The 23372-nt window shown below is 40.3% G+C and overlaps 1 protein-coding gene and 1 non-coding gene across 5 annotated transcripts in view; one reads left to right on the top strand and one right to left on the bottom strand.

Annotated features, from left to right (window-relative positions):
• DDX50 (DExD-box helicase 50) overlaps positions 1-23372 on the bottom strand; it is a 59623-nt gene that overhangs the window by 29215 nt on the left and 7036 nt on the right. For 2 of the 4 annotated variants that reach the window (XM_003815914.4, XM_034930699.3), the window contains exons 2-8: positions 20863-21159; positions 17477-17552; positions 16613-16791; positions 14578-14695; positions 14281-14466; positions 13658-13803; positions 7881-8030 (exon numbers count right to left, since the gene is read on the bottom strand). In XM_003815914.4, the coding sequence (XP_003815962.1) occupies positions 7881-8030; positions 13658-13803; positions 14281-14466; positions 14578-14695; positions 16613-16791; positions 17477-17552; positions 20863-21159 (1152 nt within the window). Of the gene's footprint in view, positions 1-7880; positions 8031-13657; positions 13804-14280; positions 14467-14577; positions 14696-16612; positions 16792-17476; positions 17553-20862; positions 21160-21532; positions 21645-23372 lie in introns of all 4 variants that reach the window. The other 2 variants (XM_008968915.4, XM_034930700.3) reach the window with 2 other exon arrangements.
• On the top strand, positions 16100-16206 carry LOC112441138 (U6 spliceosomal RNA). The gene has a single exon (XR_003029099.1). It is a non-coding gene; the product is annotated as a U6 spliceosomal RNA (small nuclear RNA).

Raw genomic sequence — 23372 nt, 5'->3', positions numbered from 1 at the left:
GTTGGACAGTTTTTCATAGTGAATTTTTCAATTGCAACACAGGTTTTTTTCTCATGCCTGTAATCCCAGCACTTTGGGAGGCCGAGGTGGGAGGACTGCTTGAGGCTAAGAGTTCGAGACCAGCCTGGGTTAACACAAGGAGATCCTGTCTCTACAAAAAATAAAAAATTAGCCAGGTGTGGTGGCGCATGCCTGTAGTCCCAGCTGGTTGGGAGGCTGAGGTGGGAGAACCACTGGAGCCTGGGAGATTGAGGCTGCAGTGAGCCGTGATCACACCACTGCACTTCAGCCTGGGCGACGGAGTAAGACCCTCTCTCAAAAAAAAAGAACACAGGGTTTTTTTTTACTTGATAATTTGTCCTAAGAGGAACATACTACATTCATGGTATCAGTGATGGTTTCCAGGTCTCCAACTTTTGAATAATTTTTTTTTCCAAAAGTGTGTGTGTGTGTGTGTGTGTGTGTGTGTGTGTGTGTGTGTGTGTATCTCTGTGTGAGACACAGAGACTGTTTAATGATTCATTCATTCATTCATTTAGAGAGTGGGTTCTTGCTGTGTTGCCTGGGGCTTAATCGATTCTCCCGCCCCAACCTCCTGAGTAGCTGGGATTACAGGTGCACCACCAAACCCAGCTGTTTAGAATTTAGAAGGCATTTGTTTCTGGGGGAAACCAAGTAAAACTTGACTTTTTACAAGTAAATTACAATTTAAAAATAAAAACAAAAAACTATTCAGATTCTGTAGTTAATCCATAAAATCCCATATAACTCATAATGAGATACTACTAGTACTTTCTATCTAAATAGCAAAGTCACCCAGCAGAATGGAGGATGGAGAATTCCATTCTCCAAATCACAGAAACAGATTACTGTCCACTGAAAGGGGAATTCTCCCCCAGCCTTTGTAGCAAGACAATTTCTTCAAGATTAAAAAACAGTTTCTGCAAGACAACCGCTACTGAATATTTTAAAGCAACGAAAAGAAAGGTAAATCAATTACCCTCTACCACTCTTTCACTATTTACCATCTATCTGTTTATAAAGGACTTTATTTATTTTATTTTATTTATTTTTTTTGAGACGGAGTTTCGCTCTGTCGCCCAGGCTGGAGTTCAGTGGCGCCATCTCGGTTCACTGCAACCTCCGCCTCCTGGGTTCACGCCATTCTCCTGCCTCAGCCTCCCGAGTAGCTGAGACTACAAGTGCCCACCATCACGCCCAGCTAATTTTTTGTATTTTTAGTAGAGACGGGGTTTCACCATGTTAGCCAGGATGGTCTCGATCGCCTGACCTTGTGATCCACCCGCCTTGGCCTCCCAAAGTGCTGGGATTACAGGCATGAGCCACAGCTCCTGGTGAACCTGTCTCTTAAAAAGATAAAGGCCAGGCGCAGTGGCTCATGCCTGTAATCCCAGCACTTTCGGAGGCCGAGGCGGGTGGATCACAAGGTCAGGAGATCAAGACCATCCTGGCTAACATGGTGAAACCCTGTCTCTACTAAAAAATACAACAAATTAGCCGGGCATGGTGGTGGGCTCCTGCAGTCCCAGCTACTCGGGAGGCTGAGGCAGAAGAATGGTGTGAACCCGGGAGGCGGAGCTCGCAGTGAGCCGAGATGGCGCCACTGCACTCCAGCCTGGGCGACAGTGAGACTCTGTCTCAAAAAGAAAAAAAAAAAAAAAGGAGACGGTCTCACTTTGTCACCCAGGCTGGAATGCAGTGTCATGTTCATAGCTCACTGCAACCTCTAACTCCTGGGCTCAGGCAATCCTCTTGCCTCAGCCTCCCAAGTAGACAGGAATATAGGAACATGCCACCACAACTGGCTAATTTTTTTTTTTTTTTTTTTGGAGACAGAGTCTTGCTCTGTTGCCCAGGATGGAGTGCAATGGCGCGATCTCGGCTCACTGCAACCTCTGCCTCCCTGGCTCAAGTGATTCTCGTGCCTCGGCCTCCCACGCAGCTGGGACTACAGGTGTGCACCACCACACCTGGCTAATTTTTTGTATTTTAGTGGAGACCGGGTTTCACCATGTTGCACAGGGTGGTCTCGAACTTCTGAGCTCAGGCAATCTGCCTACCTCGGCCTCCCAAAATGCTAGGATTACAGGCGTGAGCCATTGCAGCTGGCCCTGGCTAATTTTTAACTTTTTATAGAGACAGTGTCTCATTATGCTGCCCAGGCTGGTCTCAAACTCCTGACCTCAAATGATCCTCCCACATCAGCCTCCCAAAGTGCTAGAATTACAGGCATGCCTGGCCTATATTGGACATTTAAACATCAAAGCTAATGCTACACAATTAGTTAAAATGACACTGGGGAAGACAGTGACTTTGAGTCTCTAGTTCCCACATAACACACATCAACTAGGATAACAAAACTAAAAATCCACAGATGACACATGTAACAAATAACTGACAAAATGGTCTCATGATTTCTAAAACATAAGCAGAGGCTGGGCGCGGTGGCTCATGCCTGTAATCCCCGCACTTTGGGAGGCCGAGGCCGGTGGATCATCTGAGATCGAGAGTTCAAGACCAGCCTGACAAATATGAAGAAACCCTGTCTCTACTAAAAATAAAAAAAAAAAATTAGTTGGGCATGGTGGCGCATGCCTGCCATCCCAGCTACTTGGGAGACTCAGGCAGGAGAATCACTTGAACCCGGGAGGCAGAGGTTGTGGTGAGCCAAGATCGCACCATTGCACTCCAATCTGGGCAACAAGAGCAGAACTCCTTCTCAAAAAAAAAAAAAAAAAAAAAAAACATGAGCAGGGAAGGATAATTCTTGTATCTACGTGGGGGAATTTGCTAGTCCTAAGAACAGGTGATTCAGGGACCCAGTCTTTCAGGTCTGACATCTTGAAAGCATAATGAAAAGCTACCTGGAAGGCATATTCTCAAATTGTTGACAACAGCAGCTGAACCTGGGAGGATTTTTATATACTTGAGGGTGATTGTGAGGAGCCAGAGTTAAGGTCTGCAGGGATTGGAGCAAGCTGGGCCCTATAAAAACTTTCTAAATTAACAGCCAATGCTCACTTTCCAGGACAAAGCCCCATACTGAGGAGAAACTGCGGACAGAGGATCTAAACTAAGGATGCCAAGAATAACAGGATCAAAGAAAAAAAAAGATACAGAGAAAAATGAGGAAAGACACAGCTAGAACTAGAAAGTAGACCTTTTATTTTTTAACAGCTTTACTCAGATATAATTTACAGACTATATTTTTAAGCACTAACAAAAATAACAAAAGCAGCAGCTCTAGAGCTGTGACGCCAGAAGTATTCTCACCAATGCCTTCCCATCTAAGGTTCAAAGTTTAACTTAATTTTAAAATGAGCAACAGAAGAGATCACAGTCAAATCTCACAGAAAGTAATTAGGAAGGAAAAAAACAATAAGAGGCAGAATAAGCTGGGAACAGTGGCACATGCCTGTAGTCCCAGTTACTCAGGAGGCTGATGAGAGAAGATCCCTTAAGGCCAGGAGTTAGAGGCTGCAGTGTGCTATTATTGTGTCTGTGAATAGCCAAGGCACTCCAATGCTGGCAACATGGTGGGACCCTGTCTCTTAAAAAAAAAATTTTTTTTGGCAGACACGGTGGCTCATGCCTGTAATCCCAGCACTTTGGGAGGCCTAGGCAGGCAGATCATTTGAGGTCAGGAGTTCTAGACCAGCCTGCCCAACATGGTGAAACCCCATCTCTACAAAAAATACAAAAATTAGCTGGGCGTGGTGCCACCGACTATAATCCCAGCAACTCTAATCCCAGCTACTGTGGTACTGTGGAGGCTGAGGCAGGAAAATCGCTTGAACCTGGGAGGCAGAGGTCACAGTGAGCTAACATCACACTACTGCACTCCAGCCTGGGCCACAGAGCTTGACTCTGTCTCAAAAAAAAAAAAAAAAAAAAAAAAAGCAGACTCTCTCCTCAAATAAAGTGATCTAGAAAAGCTTATCCACAAAACAAATAAAAGCATACCATTGTGAATGAACTCAAACAAACATATATGGCCGGGTATGGTGGCTCACGTCTATAATCCCAGCACTTTGGGAAGCTGAGGCAAAACGATCACTTGAGGTCAGCAGTTCGAGACCAGCCTGCCCAACATGGTGAAACCCCATCTCTACTAAATATACAAAAATCAGCCAGGTGTGGTGGTGTGTACCTGTAATCCCAGCTACTCTGGAGGCTGACCCATAAGAATCGCTTGAACCTAAGAGGCGGAGGGTTGCAGTGAGCCAGGATCTTGCCACTGCACTCCAGCCTGGCTGATAGAGTGAAACTGTGTCTCAACAAAAAATTAAAAGATAATAAATAAAATAAAATATACATATATATCATATATTGGCTGGGCACAGTGGCTTTCGACTGTAATCCCAGCACTTTGGGAGGCAGAGGCAAGTGGATCACTTGAGCTCAGGACTGAGAGCAGCCTGGGCAACTTAGAGAGATCCCATCTCTACAAAAATGAAACTTAGCCAGGCATGGTAGCATGTACCTGTGGTTTCAGGTACTCAGGAGGCTGAGGTGGGAGGATCACTTGAACCTGGGAGGTGAAGGCTGCAGTGAGCCAAGATCATGCCACTGCACTTGAGCCTGGGTGACAGAGACCCCATCTCAGAAAAAAAAAAATAAAATATATATTATATATATTAAATATATAAATAATATATAAAAGTTTTTAAAGTTTTTTATATATATATATATACACACACAAACAGAATTTTTTTTTTTTTTTTTTTTTAAGAGAAAGGGTCATACTCAGCCAGGTGCGGTGGCTCACACCTGTAATTAATTCCAGCACTTTGGGAGGCCAAGGCGGGCAGATCACGAGGTCAGGAGTTTGAGATCAGCCTGGCCAATATGGTGAAACCCGTCTCTGCTAAAAATACAAAAACTAGCTGGGTGTGGTGGCACGCGCCTGTAGTCCCAGCTACTCAGGAGGCTGAGGCAGGAGAGTCGCTTGAACCCAGGAGGCAGACAGAGGTTGCAGTGAGCCGAGATTGTACCACTACACTCCAGCCTGGGCAATAGGAGACTCTCAAAAAAAAAAAAAAAAAAAGAGAGAAAGGGTCATACTCTGTCACCCAAGATAGAGTACAGCGTCACGATCATAGCTCATTGTAACCTCTAGCTCCTGGCCTCATGAAGTTCTCCCACCTCAGCCTCCTGAGCAGCTGGGAGTACAGGCACACACCACCACCTCTGGCTAATTTTTTAATTTTTTGTAGAGACAGGGTCTCGCTATATTGCCCAGGCTTTTCTTGAACTCCTGGGCTCAAGCAATCCTCAACTTAGAATCCCAGAGTGCTGAGATTACAGGTGTGAGCCACCATGCCTGCTAAAAGAAAAAATTTTAATGTTATAATAAAGAACAAAAATCAAGAAAAACTTTTCAGTTTTTCAATGAGATAAAATAACTCAAGAAAGAAGTAGAAATAAAAGATAACTTTTCACAAATTAAGACTATACTAGAAAGAGTAAAAGACTGAATAAACACAACAGATTTTTTAAAAATGCGAAATTTTGAGGCATGTGTAGTGGTGCATGCCTACAGTCCCAGCTACAGGAGCTCAAAGCTATCAAGTGCCATGATTACATCTGTGAATAGCCACTGCACTCCCATGTGGGCAACACAGCAAGATCCTGTCTCTTAAAAAAAAAGAGAGAAATTTTGAAAACTGAATAAGGAAAAAGAGAAAAAAGATTTGATGTGGCAAGGGAGATTCAAAACAGACAGTCAATATATGCACAACAAGAGTCCTTAAAGAAGAAAACCAAAGCAACTGTAAAACCAAATGCTAAAAATTGTAATTCAAGAAAATTTTGCTGAAACTTTTAAAAAATACATATGAAACTACAAATTGAAAGTGTACACTGCGTACCCAGAAAAACTGACAAAGAACACCACCAAAATATATTCTAGTAAAACTACTGATTTTTAAAGGAAATCACTTAGAAAAAAGATTTTAAGAAAATCACATATAAGGAAAAAAGATTAGACTGGCATCTCACTTTTTATACCGATGCTTTATTCCAAAAACAGTAAAGTAACATATTTAAGACAATGAAGGAAAGAAAATGTGAACCAAGAATTTTATATAGAGCCAAAATAATTTTCAGGTATAAAGACACAAACAAGATATTATCAATAGGCGATACTGTTTCCATAAGCCCTTTCTCAGGAATCTACTTAATAACAAGTCACAAACAACAAAAATGACTGGAGAGACACTGACATAAGGACTGATGGCACTGATTATTGGTGGATGTTAGCATCACAAAAAGAACTAGACATATATACCTCCTGCCGGAAGTACACCACCTATGAAGTAGTTCTGCCCTAAACAAACAAACAAACAAACCTGAATATTCAGAAAATATGGAAGACAGAGGAACATGCTAAATGACATCATGGGGAAGCAATACTCTAGATTTATGGCAATGTAGTTTCTCAAACAAGAAAAGCTACAAAAAATACATAAAGGAGTAATCCATATATTAAAAGCAACTTAATAATCACACAATGTAAAAACCTTATTTGGACTCAGATTCAAGAAAACAAACAATAAAAGAAAATAACCATTTGTAAGACAATTGATAATGTGAAATGAATTAATATTTCTAAATATTAATTTTTTAGATGTGATAACAGTATTGTTTTTTTTTTTTTGAAAATGCTTTTCTTTTAGAGATACATAACCAAACATTTATGGATATAATAATATGATATCCAGGGTTTGCATCAAAATACTTCTGAAAGAGTAGGTAGGTTAGCATATAGATAAAATAATTACTGAAGCTGGTGGATGAATACATAGGGGTTCCTTACATGATTCTACCAACTTTTGTCCATGTTTGACATTTTCTTTAAAAGGTTTTTTTTTCCCTTTCTTTTTTTTTTTTTTGAGATGGAGTCTCACTCTGTCATCCAGGCTGGAGTGTAGTAGCACAATCTCAGCTCCCCGCTACATCACTGAACTCCTGGGTTCACGCAATTCTCCTGCCTTAGCCTCCTGAGTAGCTGGGATTACAGGCGCCCACCACCACACCGGCTAATTTTTATATTTTTAGTAGAGATGGGGTTTCAACATGTTGACCAGGCTGGTCTTGAACTCCTGACATCAGGCGATCCACCCACCTCAGCCTCCCAAAGTGCTGGGATTACAGCCATGAGCTACCGTGCCCAGCCAAAAGATATTTTTTAAGAAAGAAAAAAACACATGGATTTAGTATTCTGATTTATTAATTTAATAAAAATGTGTAGTTTTGTAACACAACTCTAAAATATTACCCTCTCTTACCCATAGAAATTCATTTTGTTTCAACTTTTATATTTTCCAGATCACACTTTCAAAGTCTTAAAAAAAAACTGATAAAATCTGATAGAGGTCAGGTGTGATGGCTCACACCTGTAATCCCAGCATTTCGGCAGGCCAAGGGGAGGGCGGAATTGCTTGAGCCCAGGAGTTCAAGACCAGCCTGGGCTACATGGTGAAATCTTATCTCTACAAAATATGCAAAAAATGAGCTGGGCATTGTGGCACGCACCTGTAGTCCTAGCTACTCAAGAGGCTGGGGTGGGAGAATCACCTGAGCCCAGGAAGTCAAGAATGCAGTGAGCCATGATTGTCCCACTGCACTCCAGCCTGGGCATAAGAGGGAGACCCTGTCTCAAGACAAACAAACAAAATTGATAAAATTCTATCCTGACTTATCAGGTCACAGGATTACAGGTATGAGCCACCATGCCCAGCCTTACAACTCAGTTTTGAGAATGACTATCAAATCTGGTCCACAAAGGACAATATAATTTTCGTTCAGTGATTCATCCCCGTAATTTCAATTAGAGAAAGCATGAAAAAAAGACTTACCTGTTTTATGTGTGGATTCATGGCCATTTCAGTTACATTCTTCTTGGTCTCACAGAAAATAATAGCCCTCCCTTCAGACCCACTGTAGACTTGAAGGACATCTCCAATAACTGCTGGCCTCTGAGACCAATGACACTGGATGGCCAAATGCTTTGAAGAAAGAAAATACCACATTATTTGTTTCATTAAAATTATTTTAAAATATTTCTCTTGTGTATTTTTTCTATCTGGTCAAGAATTAGCCTTCCTGGGAGACTGTAAGACAAAGACTCTCCTCAACAGCACTTAAAAACAATATAGACAAATGGTCATCAATAAACTGACGAAAGAATAAACAAACTGCAGTATATTCAAACAGAATACCATTCAACAATTAAAAGAAACCAACTACTGATATACATGGAACAATATGAACCTTAAAAAAAATGCCGAATAACATCTTACAGAAAATGAGCACATACAGTATCATTCCATTTATATGAAGTTCTAGAATAGGCAAAACCAATCAATTGTGGAAGAAAAATCAAACAGCGGTTGTCTCTGAACTGGGGATACTAACTGGGACGGGGCATAAGGGAACTTTCCAGGATGATGGCAATATTCGATATGATGATAAAGGTTTGGGTTACACACATATGAATTTTTCAAAAATAGGCAAATGTACACAAGATTTTACATTTCATTGTACATAATAAAAATTATATGAATGAACCTCAAAAACATTATGCTAAGTGAATGAAACAAGACATAAAAAGTCACATATTGTATGATGACATTTACAGTCATGCGTTGCTTCATGACAGGGATATGTTCTGAGAAATGTATTGTTAGGCAGCTTCATCATTACACAAACATCAAAGAGTGTACTTACACAAACCTAGGGTATAGCCTACTACACACACCTAGGCTATATGGTATGTCCTATTGCTCCTAGGCTACAAACCTAAACAGCATGTTACTGTACTGAACACTGTAGGCAATGGTAAGTATGTGCGTCTCTAAACATATCTAAACATAGAAAAGGCACAGTAAGAATATGGCATAAAAGATAAAAACTGATACACCTGTATAGGACAGATTCATTTTAATCTTATGGGACCACCATCGAGCATATGCCATCATATATATGGTCCATCACTGACCAAAACATCGTTATGCAGCACATGACTGTACATGAAATATCCAAAACAGGTATATCCATACAGACAAAAAACAGACTAGTGGTTGACAGCGGATAAAGAAAGGAGGGAATGGAGGCTGGGAATAGTGGCTCACGCCTGTAATCCCAGCACTTTGGGAGGCCAAGGCCAGCGGATCACCTGAGGTCAGGAGTTCGAGACCAGCCTGGGGAACATGGTGAAACCCCATCTCTACTAAAAATACAAAAACTTAGTCATGGGCGCCTGTAGTCCCAGCTACTCGGGAGGCTGAGTAAGGAGAATTGCTTGAACCCGGGAGGTGGAGGCTGCAGTGAGCCAAAATTAGGCCACTGCACTCCAGCCTGGGCAACAGAGCTAAACTCTGTCTCAAAAAAAAAAAAAAAAAAAAGGAGGGAATGGGGAGTAACTGTTTAATGGTTGTTGGGTTTCCTTCTGGGGTGATGAAAATGTTTGGAACTAGATAGAAATGATGGCTGTATACTGTAAATGTACTATATGACACTGTATACTTTAAAATGGTTAGTTTTAGTTATGTGAATTTTACCTCAATTTAAAAAACTGTAAATATGGCACTCTAGTTAAAGATATATATAGGCAGGGCGCAGTGGCTCATGCCTGTAATCCCACCACTTTGGGAGGCCGAGACGGGTGGATCACCTGAGGTCAGGAGTTTGAACCAGCCTGGCCAATGTGGTGAAACGCCATCTCTACTAAAAATACAAAAAGTAGCTGGGCATGGTGGCAGGCGCCTGTAATCCCAGCTACTCAGGAGGCTGAGGCAGGAGAATCGCTTGAACCCCGGAGGCAGAGGTTGCAGTGAGCCAAGACTGCGCCACTGCACTCCAGCCTGGGCGACAAGAGTGAAAATCCATCTCAAAAAAAAAAAGATACGTATGTTAAAATACTTACGGGGAGGCCAGGTACAGTGGCTCACACCTGTAATCCCAGCACTTTGGGAGCCGGAGGCAGGTGGATCACGTGAGGTGAGGACTTCCAGACTAGCCTGGCCAACATGGCAAAACTACATCTCTACTAAAAAGACAAAAATTAGCCGGGCATGGTGGCGCATGCCTGTAGTCCCAGCTACTCAGGTGGCTAAGACAGGAGAATCTCTTGAACCTGGAAGGTGGAGGCTGCAATGAGCTGAGATCATGCCACACTGCACTGCAGCCGGGGCGACAGAGCAAGACTCTCAAAACAAAAACAAAAACACAACACGAACAAACAAGAAAACCCACCACATCTTTGAGTGGTGTTAACAGTAAAAAAATAAGGAAAAATAAAAACCACAGGGATGCAAATCAGCAAAACAGACTGTGGGAAACTCATAAGGCAAATGAGTTTTTTTGTTGTTTTTTGAGACGGAGTCTCACACTGTCGCCCAGGCTAGAGTTCAGTGGCACGATCTCAGCTCACTGCAACCTCCGCCTCCTGGTTCAAGCGATTCTTCTTTCTCAGCCTCCCAAGTAGCTGGGACTACAGGCACGTGCCACCATGCCTTGCTAATTTTTGTATTTTTAGTAGAGACAGGGTTTCACTATGTTGGTCAGGCTGATCTCGAACTCCTGACCTCAGGTGATCTACCAGCCTCGGCCTCCCAAAGTGCTGGGATTATAGGTGTGAGCCACTGCGCCTGGCCAACAAATGAGTTTTTTCAACAGAAAATTGCAAAGAAAAAAAAAGGAACTATAGATTATAAAATGTTTAAGACGCATATCAATCAGTAGCAACGTTAAGAATTGTATTTGGATCCAGATTCAAACAAACTATTTAAAAAAGACAGCAAGGGCAATGTGCACACTAGGTATTTAATGATATTAAAGAATTACTATGCCAGGCGCAGTGGTTCACGCCTGTAACCCCAGCACTTCGAGAGACCAAGGCAGGCGGATCACTTGAGGTCATGATTTCGAAACCAGCCTGGCCAACATGGCAAAACCCAGTCTCTACTAAAAATACAAAAAATTAGCCAGGTGTGGTGGTGGGCGCCTGTAATCCCAGCTACTCGGGAGGCTGAGGCAGGAGGAATCACTTGAACCAGGGAGGTGGAGGTTGCAGCGTGCTGAGATCACACCATTGCACTGCAGCCTGGGCAACAAGAGTGAAATTCCATCTCAAAAAAAATTACTGTTTTTCTTCTACTGATAATGACTGTGGTTTTAAAGAGCCCTTAGTTATCATTTTGGAAATACATACAATTACTTGAAGATAAAATGATGACTGGGATTGTTTCAAATGCAGGGGTGAAGAAAAGATCATTGTTAAAGACTGGTAATAGGTAATGGGTATATCATGTTCTTTATACTATTCAATCTTTCTATTCAATTTACTATTCATTTTATATGTTTGAAAATGTTCTTATCAACTGTTTTTTACTATACATTTTACATTCTTACTGCAAAACTTTCAACCATTACAAAATAAAAAAGCTTCTTTTTTCTTATTCTTTTTTTTTTTTTTTTGAGACAGAGTCTCAATCTGTTGTCCAGGCTGGAGTGCAGTGGCGCAATCTCGGCTCACCGCAACTATCACCTCCTGGGTTCAAGCAATTCTCTTGCCTCAGCCTGCCGAGTAGTTGGGACTACAGGCGTGCGCAACTATGCCCAGCCAATTTTTGTATTTTTAGTAGAGAAAGGGTTTCACTATGTTGGCCAGGCTGGTCTCGAACTCCTGACCTCATGATCCACCTGCCTCAGCCTCCCAGAGTGCTGGGATTACAGGCATGAGCTACCACGCCCGGCCCACAAAGCTTCTTTTTACCATCCAGCATGCCCCTTCCCAGAAGTAATCATTATCTGATGTTTATTCTTTCAACCTGTGTTTGTATATTTACATAAATGCCTAAGGAATCCATTTAGCACTATTTATTTTTTAAAATAATGTAATTTTTGTATACATCATTGTATAATTTGGTTTTTATCACTAATTGTTTTTAACCACTGCATTACATTCTGCAGATACTACTATTCACTTAGTCACCTAGTCTTTCCTACATGCACATATATATGTATCTATTAAATAGAAAGATGACATGTTACCTAGTTGCCTGTCATAAATACGGTAAATATTACCTTTAGTTCTTTTTTTTTTTTTTTTTTTGAGATGTTGTCTCACTCTGTCTCCAGACTGGAGTGCAGTGGCACGATCTTGGCTCACTGCAACCTCCGCCTCCCGGGTTCAAGCAATTCTCCTGCCTTAGCCTCCTAAGTAGCTGGGATTACAGGTGCGGGTCACCACACCCAGCTAGTTTTTGTATTTTTAATAGAGACGAGGTATCGCCATGTTGGCCAGGATGGTCTCGATCTCCTGACCTCGTGATCTGCCCGCCTCAGCCTCCCAAAGTGTTCAGAATACAGGCGTGAGCCACCGCACCCAGCCTTTTTTTTTCTTTTATTTTTTTTTTGAGACAGAGTCTCGCTCTGTCACCCAAGCTGGAGTGCAGTGGCGCGATCTTGGCTCACTGCAAGCTTCACCTCCCGGATTCACGCCATTCTCCTGCCTCAGCCTCCCGAGTAGCTGGAACTACAGGCGCCCGCCACCATGACCGGCTAATTTTTTGTATTTTTAGTAAAAATGGAGTTTCACTGTGTTAGCCAGGATGGTCTCGATCTCCTGACCTCATTATCCGCCTGCCTCAGCCTCCCAAAATGCTGGGATTACAGGCGTGAGCCACCACGCCCGGCCCTAATTCTTTTTTTAAACATACCATTGGTTTAACTTTCATGGAGTCAAAATTATAAACCTTTTCCTTTATGGATTCTTCTTCTGACTTCTGTGGTTTTTTTTTTTTTTTTTTTTTTTGAGACAGGGTCTCCCTCTGTCACCCGGGCTGGAGTACGGTGGCGCAATCTCAGCTTACGTCAACCTCCACCTCCTGGGTTCAAGTGATTCTCATGCCTCAGCCTCCCAAATAGCTGGGACTACAGGGGCCCGCCACCAGGCCGGCTAATTTTTCTATTTTTAGTAGAGACAGAGTTTCACCATATTGGCCAGGCTGGTCTCACACTCCTGACCTCAAGTGATCTGCCCGCCTTGGCCTCCCAAAGTGCTGGGATTACAGGCGTGAGCCACCATGCTCAGCCCAACTTCTATGTTAGAAAAGCATTCCCTTTCCTGAAATCAAAAAACTCTTTATTCACCTACGTCTGCTTTAAGTTATTTTACAGCTTAATTTTTTAAATCTTTGAGAAATTTTTTTGGTTTGGGGGAATGGGATGAGGATCTATCTTTTTTTCACCTCAGCTTTAACAAATTATCTCCGCACTATTCTTTTCTAGTCAATATAAATCGCCTTCTTTGTCACGTTGTAAATATTTTGTTTTTTGTTTTTGTTTTTGAGCGGCTTTAAAGAGAGAAAGAAAGAAACACTTCAAATCTGTCTCTATGGCTGCTTGTGTGTTTCCTATTAGGACTTGCCTATTCACGTGCTTTTTTTCCCCCTATTTATTCTATTCTGCTACTCAGTCTCAGACTATAAAAATATATAGGTGTCTTACTAAGAGCAGAAAAGGAAGATTAGGCATGAAGAGGTACCCAAAACTTAAATTTAGCTTCAACAAATGTCAAAAGTAAATACCAACTAAAAGCTAAAATCTATCATGCTAGAAAGCTACTTACTTCCACAGTAGTTGCAGCCTTTTGAGTCATTTTTCCAACAAGGTCAACCTGTTCATATCTGGATTTCATGTATTTTTTTGCAACTTTGTATACCCACTGTGGGCAAGTTGCAGAAAAAAGTAAAGTCTGAGGATTGTCTTCAGAATCTTAAATAAACAAAAAGAATTCAAATGTTTTCTTAATTTCCCACGATGTAGCCCGCTCTTAAAAATCCTCCCAAGCTTCAAAAAAATAATGAAAAATGTAAAACTTGGGGTGAATTTTTAACACACAGACTTCATTGCAATTATTAAAACTTTCAACTTGCAAAACTGGGGGACAATATGAAGAGAACTGAACCCAAAAGGAAAGTGAGAATTTAAGCAGGAACAATGAACAAAGAAATCAATAAAATGAGTTAGTAAATCTAACTACTGACTATAAAAAAATAAAGCACAGAAAGCTAAGAAAATAGTTAAAATGATGCTATCATACTTTCTTTTTCAAGGACAGAACAGATACCAAATTATTTTAGTTTTGTTAGAACGCAGGGGACACTGCAATAAAAATTATTAAATAAAAACTCATTTGCATTTAAGATCGAACAATAATTGCTAATGTGCTTATTTTGAATTAGGATATACCAGTTTTGTAGGATTCATGAATAATATCTTCAACTTGTTCAGCGAAACCTAAATCTAACATCTGATCCACTTCATCAAGCACAACATGTCGCAGTTTAGAAAGATCCAATCGGCCACTCTGCAGATGGTCTTTGATACGACCAGGTGTTCCAACCAAGATGTCAATACCATTTCGAATATGATTAACTGTGAGAAGAGAGAAATGCCACCAATATGTAAAATTCAAACTTTCACATTATTTATTTAAATATGAGTATCAAATATGTCTTTGCACGTCTATCATACATATTTACTCACTTTGGCTTTGATATGATGTTCCACCATAAAAACACGCCACGCTGAGTTTCCTAGTTATATCTTTGAAGTCTTTGGCTACTTGGTTTGCCAGTTCCCTTGTTGGAGCCAAAACAAGTACCTGAGCAAGAGGTTTAAAAAACAAAAAGATACTTTTCTAAAGACATATCTAAATTAAAACCGAGAAGACTTTTTTTAGGTGCATTTAAAACCAGGAATCTCAACATTAATGTCGAAGTATTTAAAGACACATCACAAATAGCAAAAGGAACAGCAGCATGTATTTATTACACTCCCCCCTTACTTCCTTCAGGTCTCTTCAGTGAGGTTCCCAAGCCCATTTTCATATCCCCCTGCCCCTCTTTATCATTTCTCCTCAGCACTTAAACCACCTAAGATACTGATATTTTACTTATTTGCTGATTGTCTATCTCACCCAATAAAATGTAAGCTCCATGAAGGCAGGAATTTATGTCAGGTTGGGTTACTGTATTCCTTACACTTCAAACAGTGCCTGGTACAGTACAGGAAACTCAAAAATGTTAAACGAATGAATGTTCACCATGTGCTAGGAACTAATGCTTTACAGGAATTATCTAATTTGATTCTCATAAAAACCCATGAGTGGCATTATGACACCATTTTCGTAAATGAGAGACTTGTGTCTCAGAGAATTAAAGTCTTGCCCAAAATCAAACACCTAGAAATGGCGGAGCTGGAATCTCCAGTAACATCTTTCTAATACAAAAGCTTTTTAAGGCAGCTTTGGGGCCAAGCGTGGAGGCTCACACCTGTAATCCCAACACCTTGGGAGGCCAAGGTGGAAGGATCACTTGAGGCCAGGAGTTCAAAACCAGCCTGGACTACAGAATGATACCCCAACTCTACAAAAAAAATAATAAATTAGCCAAGTGTGGTGGCACCTGCCTGCAGTCCTACCTACTGGAGAGACTGAGAGGAAGAGAGAATTGCTTGAGCCCAGGAGTTCATGGCTACAATGAGCCATGATCACCCCACTGTACTCCATCCTGGGCAACAGAGAGAGACCCTGTCTTTAAAAAAAACAAAAAACAAAACAAAACAAAAAAAAAGCAGTGTTGAGATTATATCCTATGTCCTATTTCAGTCTTTTCCTAATTTCACCCGAAAAACATAACTCTCCAAAAATATTTATCCTGTAAGTCAACACAGCCAACCTGATTTGGGATAGCTGATCCAAGACTATTATGATTTAATTATATTTATGTATGTATGTTAATTTGCTCTTATAATACCACTCAGGAGTCTTACAAAGAACAAATTACTTTTAGTCATACAGCTGTTCATATTATGATGCTGATTTTTTTCTTCACTTTTACAAACCTTAAGTGCACACAGCTTTTTAGGTCAAATTTTAGGCTTACATTTTACTAGTCCTCTCTGTTGGTTGATTTTACATTTATAAAATAAGATGTCTAGTACCCCAATAATATATAAACTAGCAATATCATTTCTATAATACTCTTCTTTAAAAGTCCATCTGTGTGTGCTCACTTCAGCAGCACATACGCTAAAATTGGAATGACACAGGGAAGATTAGCATGACCCCTGCACAAGGATGACATGAAAATTCATGACGTATTCCATACTAAAGGGAAAAAAAGGCAACACTGAAATAAATGATGCTGAACATTTACTGAATGACAAATAAATGAACACCTCTTTAGAAAATTCATTTATTTAAAAGCAAAGGTCAGGACTGAAGAAAAGAGAAGAAAAGGGTCAACTAAATATAAAAACTGTAAATAAGATATACCGGCTTTATAATTCATGAAATTATCAAAGACATCTATGGATCCATACACATCACATTCATATGCAAAAACTACTTCACTTTAACTTTGCTTGAAATTTCTTTTTGTGAAAAACAACATATTTTTGTTTTATGCCACAGCGCTAACTTTTCTATTTTGGGGGTACTAGAACTTAGGACTCGTGTAACTTTCTTTCCCTTTCTGTTAGAGTAACATTTAAAGCTTTTACCCCCTATAACGATTACCTTTGGTGAGCGGCTTTTTTTAATTGTTTCTTGATTTCTTTGGAGTCTTTCAATTAAGGGGATGGCAAAAGAGAATGTCTTTCCTGTTCCTGTCCGTGCTTGAGCTATTAAATCTTTTCCTTCATATACAGGACCAAAGGTCTTAACTTGAATAGGAAAGAGATATGTTACCCCTCGACCTGTAAAATGAGATTTAATTAAAATACTTCTTTACGACTAGCATTAGGAAAAAATATATTCATTTGAAAATGACAATCATAATTCTTCTATGTCTGCCTAAAGACATGCCACCTGGTGACACAGTTATTCCTACCACAAACAAGCATTACTAAGAAATTAGTCTAAACTTTTGACGAATGCATATAAATCTTAAAGCTAAAAACAAGGCAGAATATTGAAAAGGATGATGTAAAAGTAAGTGCAATTAAAGAAGAGCTACTTCTCTATGCTTTTTATGTTCTCCTTTTGGTCAGAAAAGGCACAGGAGTTTTACAAAATCTAGTGATAGATTTTTAATTGCATATCCATTAAAACTGCAAACCTTTGGGCCAGCCGTGGTGGCTCACGCCTGTAATCCCAGCACTTTGGTAACCCAACTGGAACAGATCAGGAGGTCAGGAGTTTGAGACCAGCCTGACCAACATAGTGAAACTGCGTCTCTACTAAAAATATGAAACTTAGCCGGGCATGGTGGCACGCACCTATAATCCCAACTACTCAGCAGGCTGAGGTAGGAGAATCGCTTGAACCCAGGAGGCGGAGGTTGCAGTGAGCCAAGACTGCCCCACTGCACTCCAGCCTGGGCAACAGAGCGAGGCTCTGTCTCAAAACAACAACAATAACAACAACAACCAAACTGCATACCTTTCAGAAGCTTTATAGTCTCTTCAGAAATAGGAAAATTGGAGAAGGCTCCTTCTTTCTGTTCACGTGTTAAGGTCTGTAAAAATGAAATCAATGGCCTAAATAATTTATACTCAACTCTTCCTCATTTACTGTTTTTAATTTTGTACAGATTAACTTACAAGGAAAATTAGTGGAACACTTTTTTTTTTTTTTTTTTTTTGAAACAGGGTCCCACTCTGTTGCCCAGGTTGGAGTGCAGTGGCACCATCACAGCTCACTGTGGCCTCAACCTCCAGGCTCAAATCCTACCGACCTCAGCCTCCCAAGCAGCTAGGACCACAGGCACACGCCACCATGCTCACTTAGTTTTTTATTTTTTGTAGAGACAGGGTCTCACCATGTTACCCAGGCAGGTCTTAAACTCCTGGCCTCAAGAGATCCTCTTGGCCAGGTGCAGTGGCTCATGCCCGTAATCCCAGCACTTTGGGAGGCCAAGGCAGGTGGATCACGTGAGGTCAGGAGTTCAAGACCAGCCTGACCAACATGGAGAAACCCTGTCTCTACTAACAATACAAAATTAGCCAGGCGTGGTGGCGCATGCCTGTAATCCCAGCTACTCGGGAGGCTGAGGCAGGATAATTGCTTGAACCCAGGAGGCAGAGGTTGTAGGGAGCCGAGATTGCACCATGGCACTCCAGCCGGGGCAACAAGAGCAAAACTCTGTCTCAAAAGAAGAACAAGAAAAAAAAAAGATCCTCCTACCTTGGCCTCCAAACTGCTGGGATTACAAGCATAAGCCATTATGCCCAGCCAAAAAGGTTATTTATTCATCTAAATCATACAGATGTAGACAAAATTATAAAGATTAACACAACCCTATAAACTAAGCTAAAAGAAAGTATATAATGAGGAATGTAAAGTTTTTCTGAAAATAAGTTAAAAATTTATTCTACAGCGTTTGAAAGCTTTTTTATTTAGGTTGCTAATACAAGAGAAAGTTACCGTAAGCTTGAAGATTTCTTTAACATATATACAACTTACCATGAGATTATCATTTAACATTTATTGAAAACTTTGTATACTAATGTGTACATAGAACAAAAACAGTATGTCTACCCAGTAAGCTTTATTGTTCATGTGTTTAAAGAAACACACACTAACAATTTTCAAACTTGGAATTAGATAAAAAATAATTTCAAATTCAAATGGCATGCCATTTAAACAAACCTCAATGCTGCTGTTACCTTTTTATGATAAAAAAAAATTATAAAAATAATACACTGTCGGCCAGGCATGGTGGCTCATGCCTGTAATTCCAGCATTTTGGGAGGCCAAGGTGGTAGGATCACTTAAGCCCAGGACTTCAAGACTAGCCTGAGCAATACAGTGAGACCTCGTCTCTATAAAAAACAAACAAACAAACAAAAATAAACAATACACTGTCATTGTAGAAACTTTTGAAACTGGCAGAGCCCAGTGGTTTATGTCTGTAATCCCAGCACTTTGGGAGGCCAAGGTGGGTGGATTACTTGAGCCCAGGAGTTCAAGACCAGTCTGGGCAACATAGTGAATGAAACACCATTTCTCCCAAAAATACACAAATTAGCCAGGCATGGTGCTACACGCCTATAGTCCCAGCTACTCAGGAGGCTGAGGTGGGAGGATCACCTGAGCCCAGGGAGGATGAGGCTGCAGTGAGCCATGATCGCACCACTGCACTCCATCCTAGGTGACAGAGTGAGACCCCATCTCAAAAAAAAAAAAAAAAAAAAAGGAAATTTTAAAAACTACAGAGGAAACAGAAACAAATTTAAAAATTATTTATAATCCACTCAGCTAAAGCCATATTTGAAACATACTCCTCCAGTCTTCACTCTATGCACATAAAATTTTTAAAACAGAAATAAAATCACACTGTATATACCATTTTATAATCTTTTTTTTTTTTTTTTTTTGAGATGGAGTTTCGCTCTTGTTGACCAGGCTGGAGTGCAATGGTGCAATCTCGGCTCACTGCAACCTCCACTTCCCAGGTTCAAGCGATTCTCCTGCCTCAACCTCCCAAGTAGCTGGGATTACAGGCATGCGCCACCACACCCAACTAATTTTTTTGTATTTAGTAGAGACAGGTTTCACCATGTCGGTCAGGCTGGTCTTGGAACTCCTGATCTCAGGTGATCCACCTGCCTCAGCCTCCCAAAGTGCTGGGATTACAGGCGTGAGCCACTGCGCCCAGCCTATTTTTTTCTTTTAACAAGATACAATGACTACCTTTTCTATTGTATACCCTTTGGGATAGCTGTATTCTATTATACAGCTATAGTATGTTTTATTTAAACCAAATGTCTACTATCAGACATTTAGAATGTTTAAATATTTTCCTATTATCAACAATATTACTATGATAAGAGTACTTATTCATACAGCTCTGCACATCTCTTCATCATCTCCTTAGGATAAATTCCTTTAAGTAGAATTCCTGAACTCTCATGTGATCTAAACAAAATAATAAACTGTTAAACCTATTATAATACAGATTTTACCAGGCAAAATCCCACCAAAGTGAGAAGCAAGCCATACATTCCACTGCTAGAAATACAGATTTAAAGGACCTTATTTAGATCAACAAACACATGTGCTTCCTGCCAAACAGCAAATTCACAAATTAAAAAAAAAAAAAGGCCATAACACAAGGATTCAACATTTTTCCCCAAAGATTATGCATTAAGCTCAAATGTATATGAATATCAGCAATTATCATATTTATATAATATAAAGAATTACTAATTATCAGCCCAGTGTGGTGGCTCATGCCTGTAATCCCAGCAATTTGGGAAGCCGAGACAGGTGGATCACTTTGAGGTCAGGAGTTCAAGACCAGCCTGATCAACATGGAGAAACACCATCTCTACTAAAAATACAAAAATTAGCCAGGCATGGTGGTGCGTGCCCGTAATCCCAGCTACTCGAGAGGCTGACTCAGGAGAATCGCTTCAACCCGGGAGGCAGAGGTTGCCATGAGCTGAGATTGTGCCATTCCAGTCCAGCCTGAGAAACAGAGAGAGACTCTGACTCAAAAAAAAAAAAGAAAAAAGAAAAAAGAAAAGAAATTCAAGTAGATAACCATCAAGCAATTCCGAATAACTTTAGGAACCCAAATGTACAGAAAAGGTTTAAATTTAACTACTGCTCCCACCTCGCCCCAAGAAAAAGGCCGTACAGTGAAATAAACAAGGGCCAAAGGAAAAAAGGCTCAGGCTTCACCTGTACAGACTCTAGTGCAACTAAGAATACTAGACACTAATCAAGAAATATTATAGAATCAATTCTAATTAGCCTAAAAAAATTCAAATCAACCTATAGTTCAACGATAATGTCAAATGCAAAATAAAAAGCTTCCATACCTCCTCTAGTTTATTATCACTTGATTTATGAGTAGAAGTATCTAAGGATGATACTCGCTTTGATTTTTTTTCATATTCATCTATATCTCCATTTGGTAGATCTTTTCTTCTTGACTTATGAGATTTGGAGAATTCATCTGAAAGTCTATTAAATCCTTCTTCAGTGTCTCCATTTAGCTTCTCTTTCATTTTAGATTTTTTGGCCTTGGGAGCATCCAGGTCATCTGTAATACCATTTTCTCTTGTTTCTGATTTCTCATCCGAGTCATAATGGTGCCTTGACTTCCTTCTGTCACTCTGTGAACAAACAAAGAAGCAATGACAAGATGGTCAGAGGTTTTCTTTTAAGACTCTAGAGAAGTTAGAGTATGACTCCCCCACCAGTTCAGCTCAATCTACAGTTACTTTGAAAACCTGCCTGGTAGAAATCCAGACTGCTTACTAATGCCAAGCTCTAAGCCTCAACTGTTGCTATCTTTCTCATCCCCTTCCTAGCATTCTCAAGACTCAGCCTCTAGCCCCTCTCTAATCCCATCATAAGATTTAAGGAAAATTAAAACGGTTTCTCCTCAGGGAAAGAAAGACAACCCCAGAATTATAAATTACTAAACAAGCAAAAACTTCCAACATTTCCAAGAGAAAAAAAAATTAATACTTATTGAATACCTACCCAGCACTGTGTAATGTGTTTTCAGCTTATCTTGTTTAAATCTTCATAACAACCCTATAAGGGAAGTACAGGTCCATAATCCCTTATCCGAAATTGCGATATCCATAAAGCTCTGAAAACCGAAAGTTTTTTTGTAACTTATTTGGAGGCAAAACCTTACCTGAACTCATTTGATGGCAAAATTTAACTTGAACTAACGTGAGGCTCTTTATAGTCTTTATTTATCCTGCTTAGTATGACCACTCATATTTAATATTAAGGTGTTTGATTACAGGTTTCAGGCCCCAAACCCTACCGGGGTGCTACCTTTCTAAAAATCCCCAGAATTCTGAATTCCAAAATACAACTAGTTCCAAGGATTTTGGATAAGGGATAGTGAACCTGTATTACCTTTGCCATTTTATTTAATTATTTATTTATTTTTGAGATAGAGTTTTGCTCTGTCACCCAGGCTGGAGTGCAGTGGCGCAATCTTGGCTCACTGCAGCCTCCGCCTCCCGGGTTCAAGTGATTCTCCTGCCTCAGTCTTCCAAGTAGCTGGGACTACAGGCATACGCCACCATGCCCAGATAAATTTTTGTATTTTTAGTAGAAACGAGGTTTCACCCTGTTGGCCAGACTGGTCTCAAACTCCTGACCTCAGGTGATCCACCAGCCTCGGCCTCCCAAAGTGCTGGGATTACAGGCGTGAGCCACTGTGCCCAGCCACCTTTGCCATTTTATAGACAAGGAAACAGAAGTTGTAAGAGGTTAAGCAACTTGCCAAAGATCCACATGTGGGATTTCCTGCAGCTATAAGTACTAGAAATTGAATCTAGCACTGCCTGACTTGAAAGCCCATTCTCTTTTCACATTATGCTTCCTCCCTGCACTTTGACAATTCACAGGCTAAAGGAAAACAAAAAGAAACTATATAATTCATATAGAAGTCCAATTGTTATACTTCCACGGAAGGACAGTAATCCTGGAATTTTTTTTTTTTTTTTACGTTTTAAATTGTTAATTTTTTTAAAAAACACTATTTTTCAACTTCAATTTTAAAATCTCAAACTAGTGGCCAGTGTTGTGATATTTACAGAACACAATAAATGATTTGGGAATTTAGGACTTTAGCCTGGTGGCTAGCCGTGGTGGTTCACGCCTATAATCCCAGCACTCTGAGGGGGCGAGGTTGGGCGGATCACCTGAGGTCAGGAGTTCAAGACCAGCCTGGCCAACATGGGGAAACCCCGTCTCTACAAAAATACAAAAGTTAGCTGCATGTTGTGGTACACGCCTGTAATCTCGGCCACTCTCAAAAAAATGAATTACCTGGTCAAATATTCAAAATAGATAGCAGTAATTAGTGATAGTAAAAACTACTACCACCAAAATGTTCACCATAACTTACACAACTTTTAGAGTTCTTTCACATATAATTTTCTCATCCATAAAATTGGAATTGCTGTGAGAATTGAACAATATGTGTGAAAATGCTTTGCAGTTACACATTACATCATATGATCTGCAGTTAACTACACTAGACCACGTCTTTCCAAACCAATAGGTTCTACAGAAAAATAAGATTATTTATCGATTCAGCCTTGGGGCTTGAATTGCTTCTGGGCCCTGCACTACAGGGAGAAGTTGAAGCAAGGCAAAAGGAGACCTCTCGGTCTAAGCCCAGTAACATCTCAAGGTGATTAAATAAATAATTCCACTTTAGACCCACAATGCTTGGCACTCTCCGTCTACTTGGTTTCAGTTACACTTTATATTCCCTTCTTACCTCTATCTTCTTACCTCTACCACATATCTTCTTCAATGGTTCCTCTCCTTCCTTCTCCAGTGGATGCTCCTT

This window comes from Pan paniscus, chromosome 8, assembly GCF_029289425.2.
Source record: "Pan paniscus chromosome 8, NHGRI_mPanPan1-v2.0_pri, whole genome shotgun sequence".
NCBI classification, from domain to species: domain Eukaryota; kingdom Metazoa; phylum Chordata; class Mammalia; order Primates; family Hominidae; genus Pan; species Pan paniscus.
This window is presented reverse-complemented; position numbering and strand designations above follow the sequence as displayed.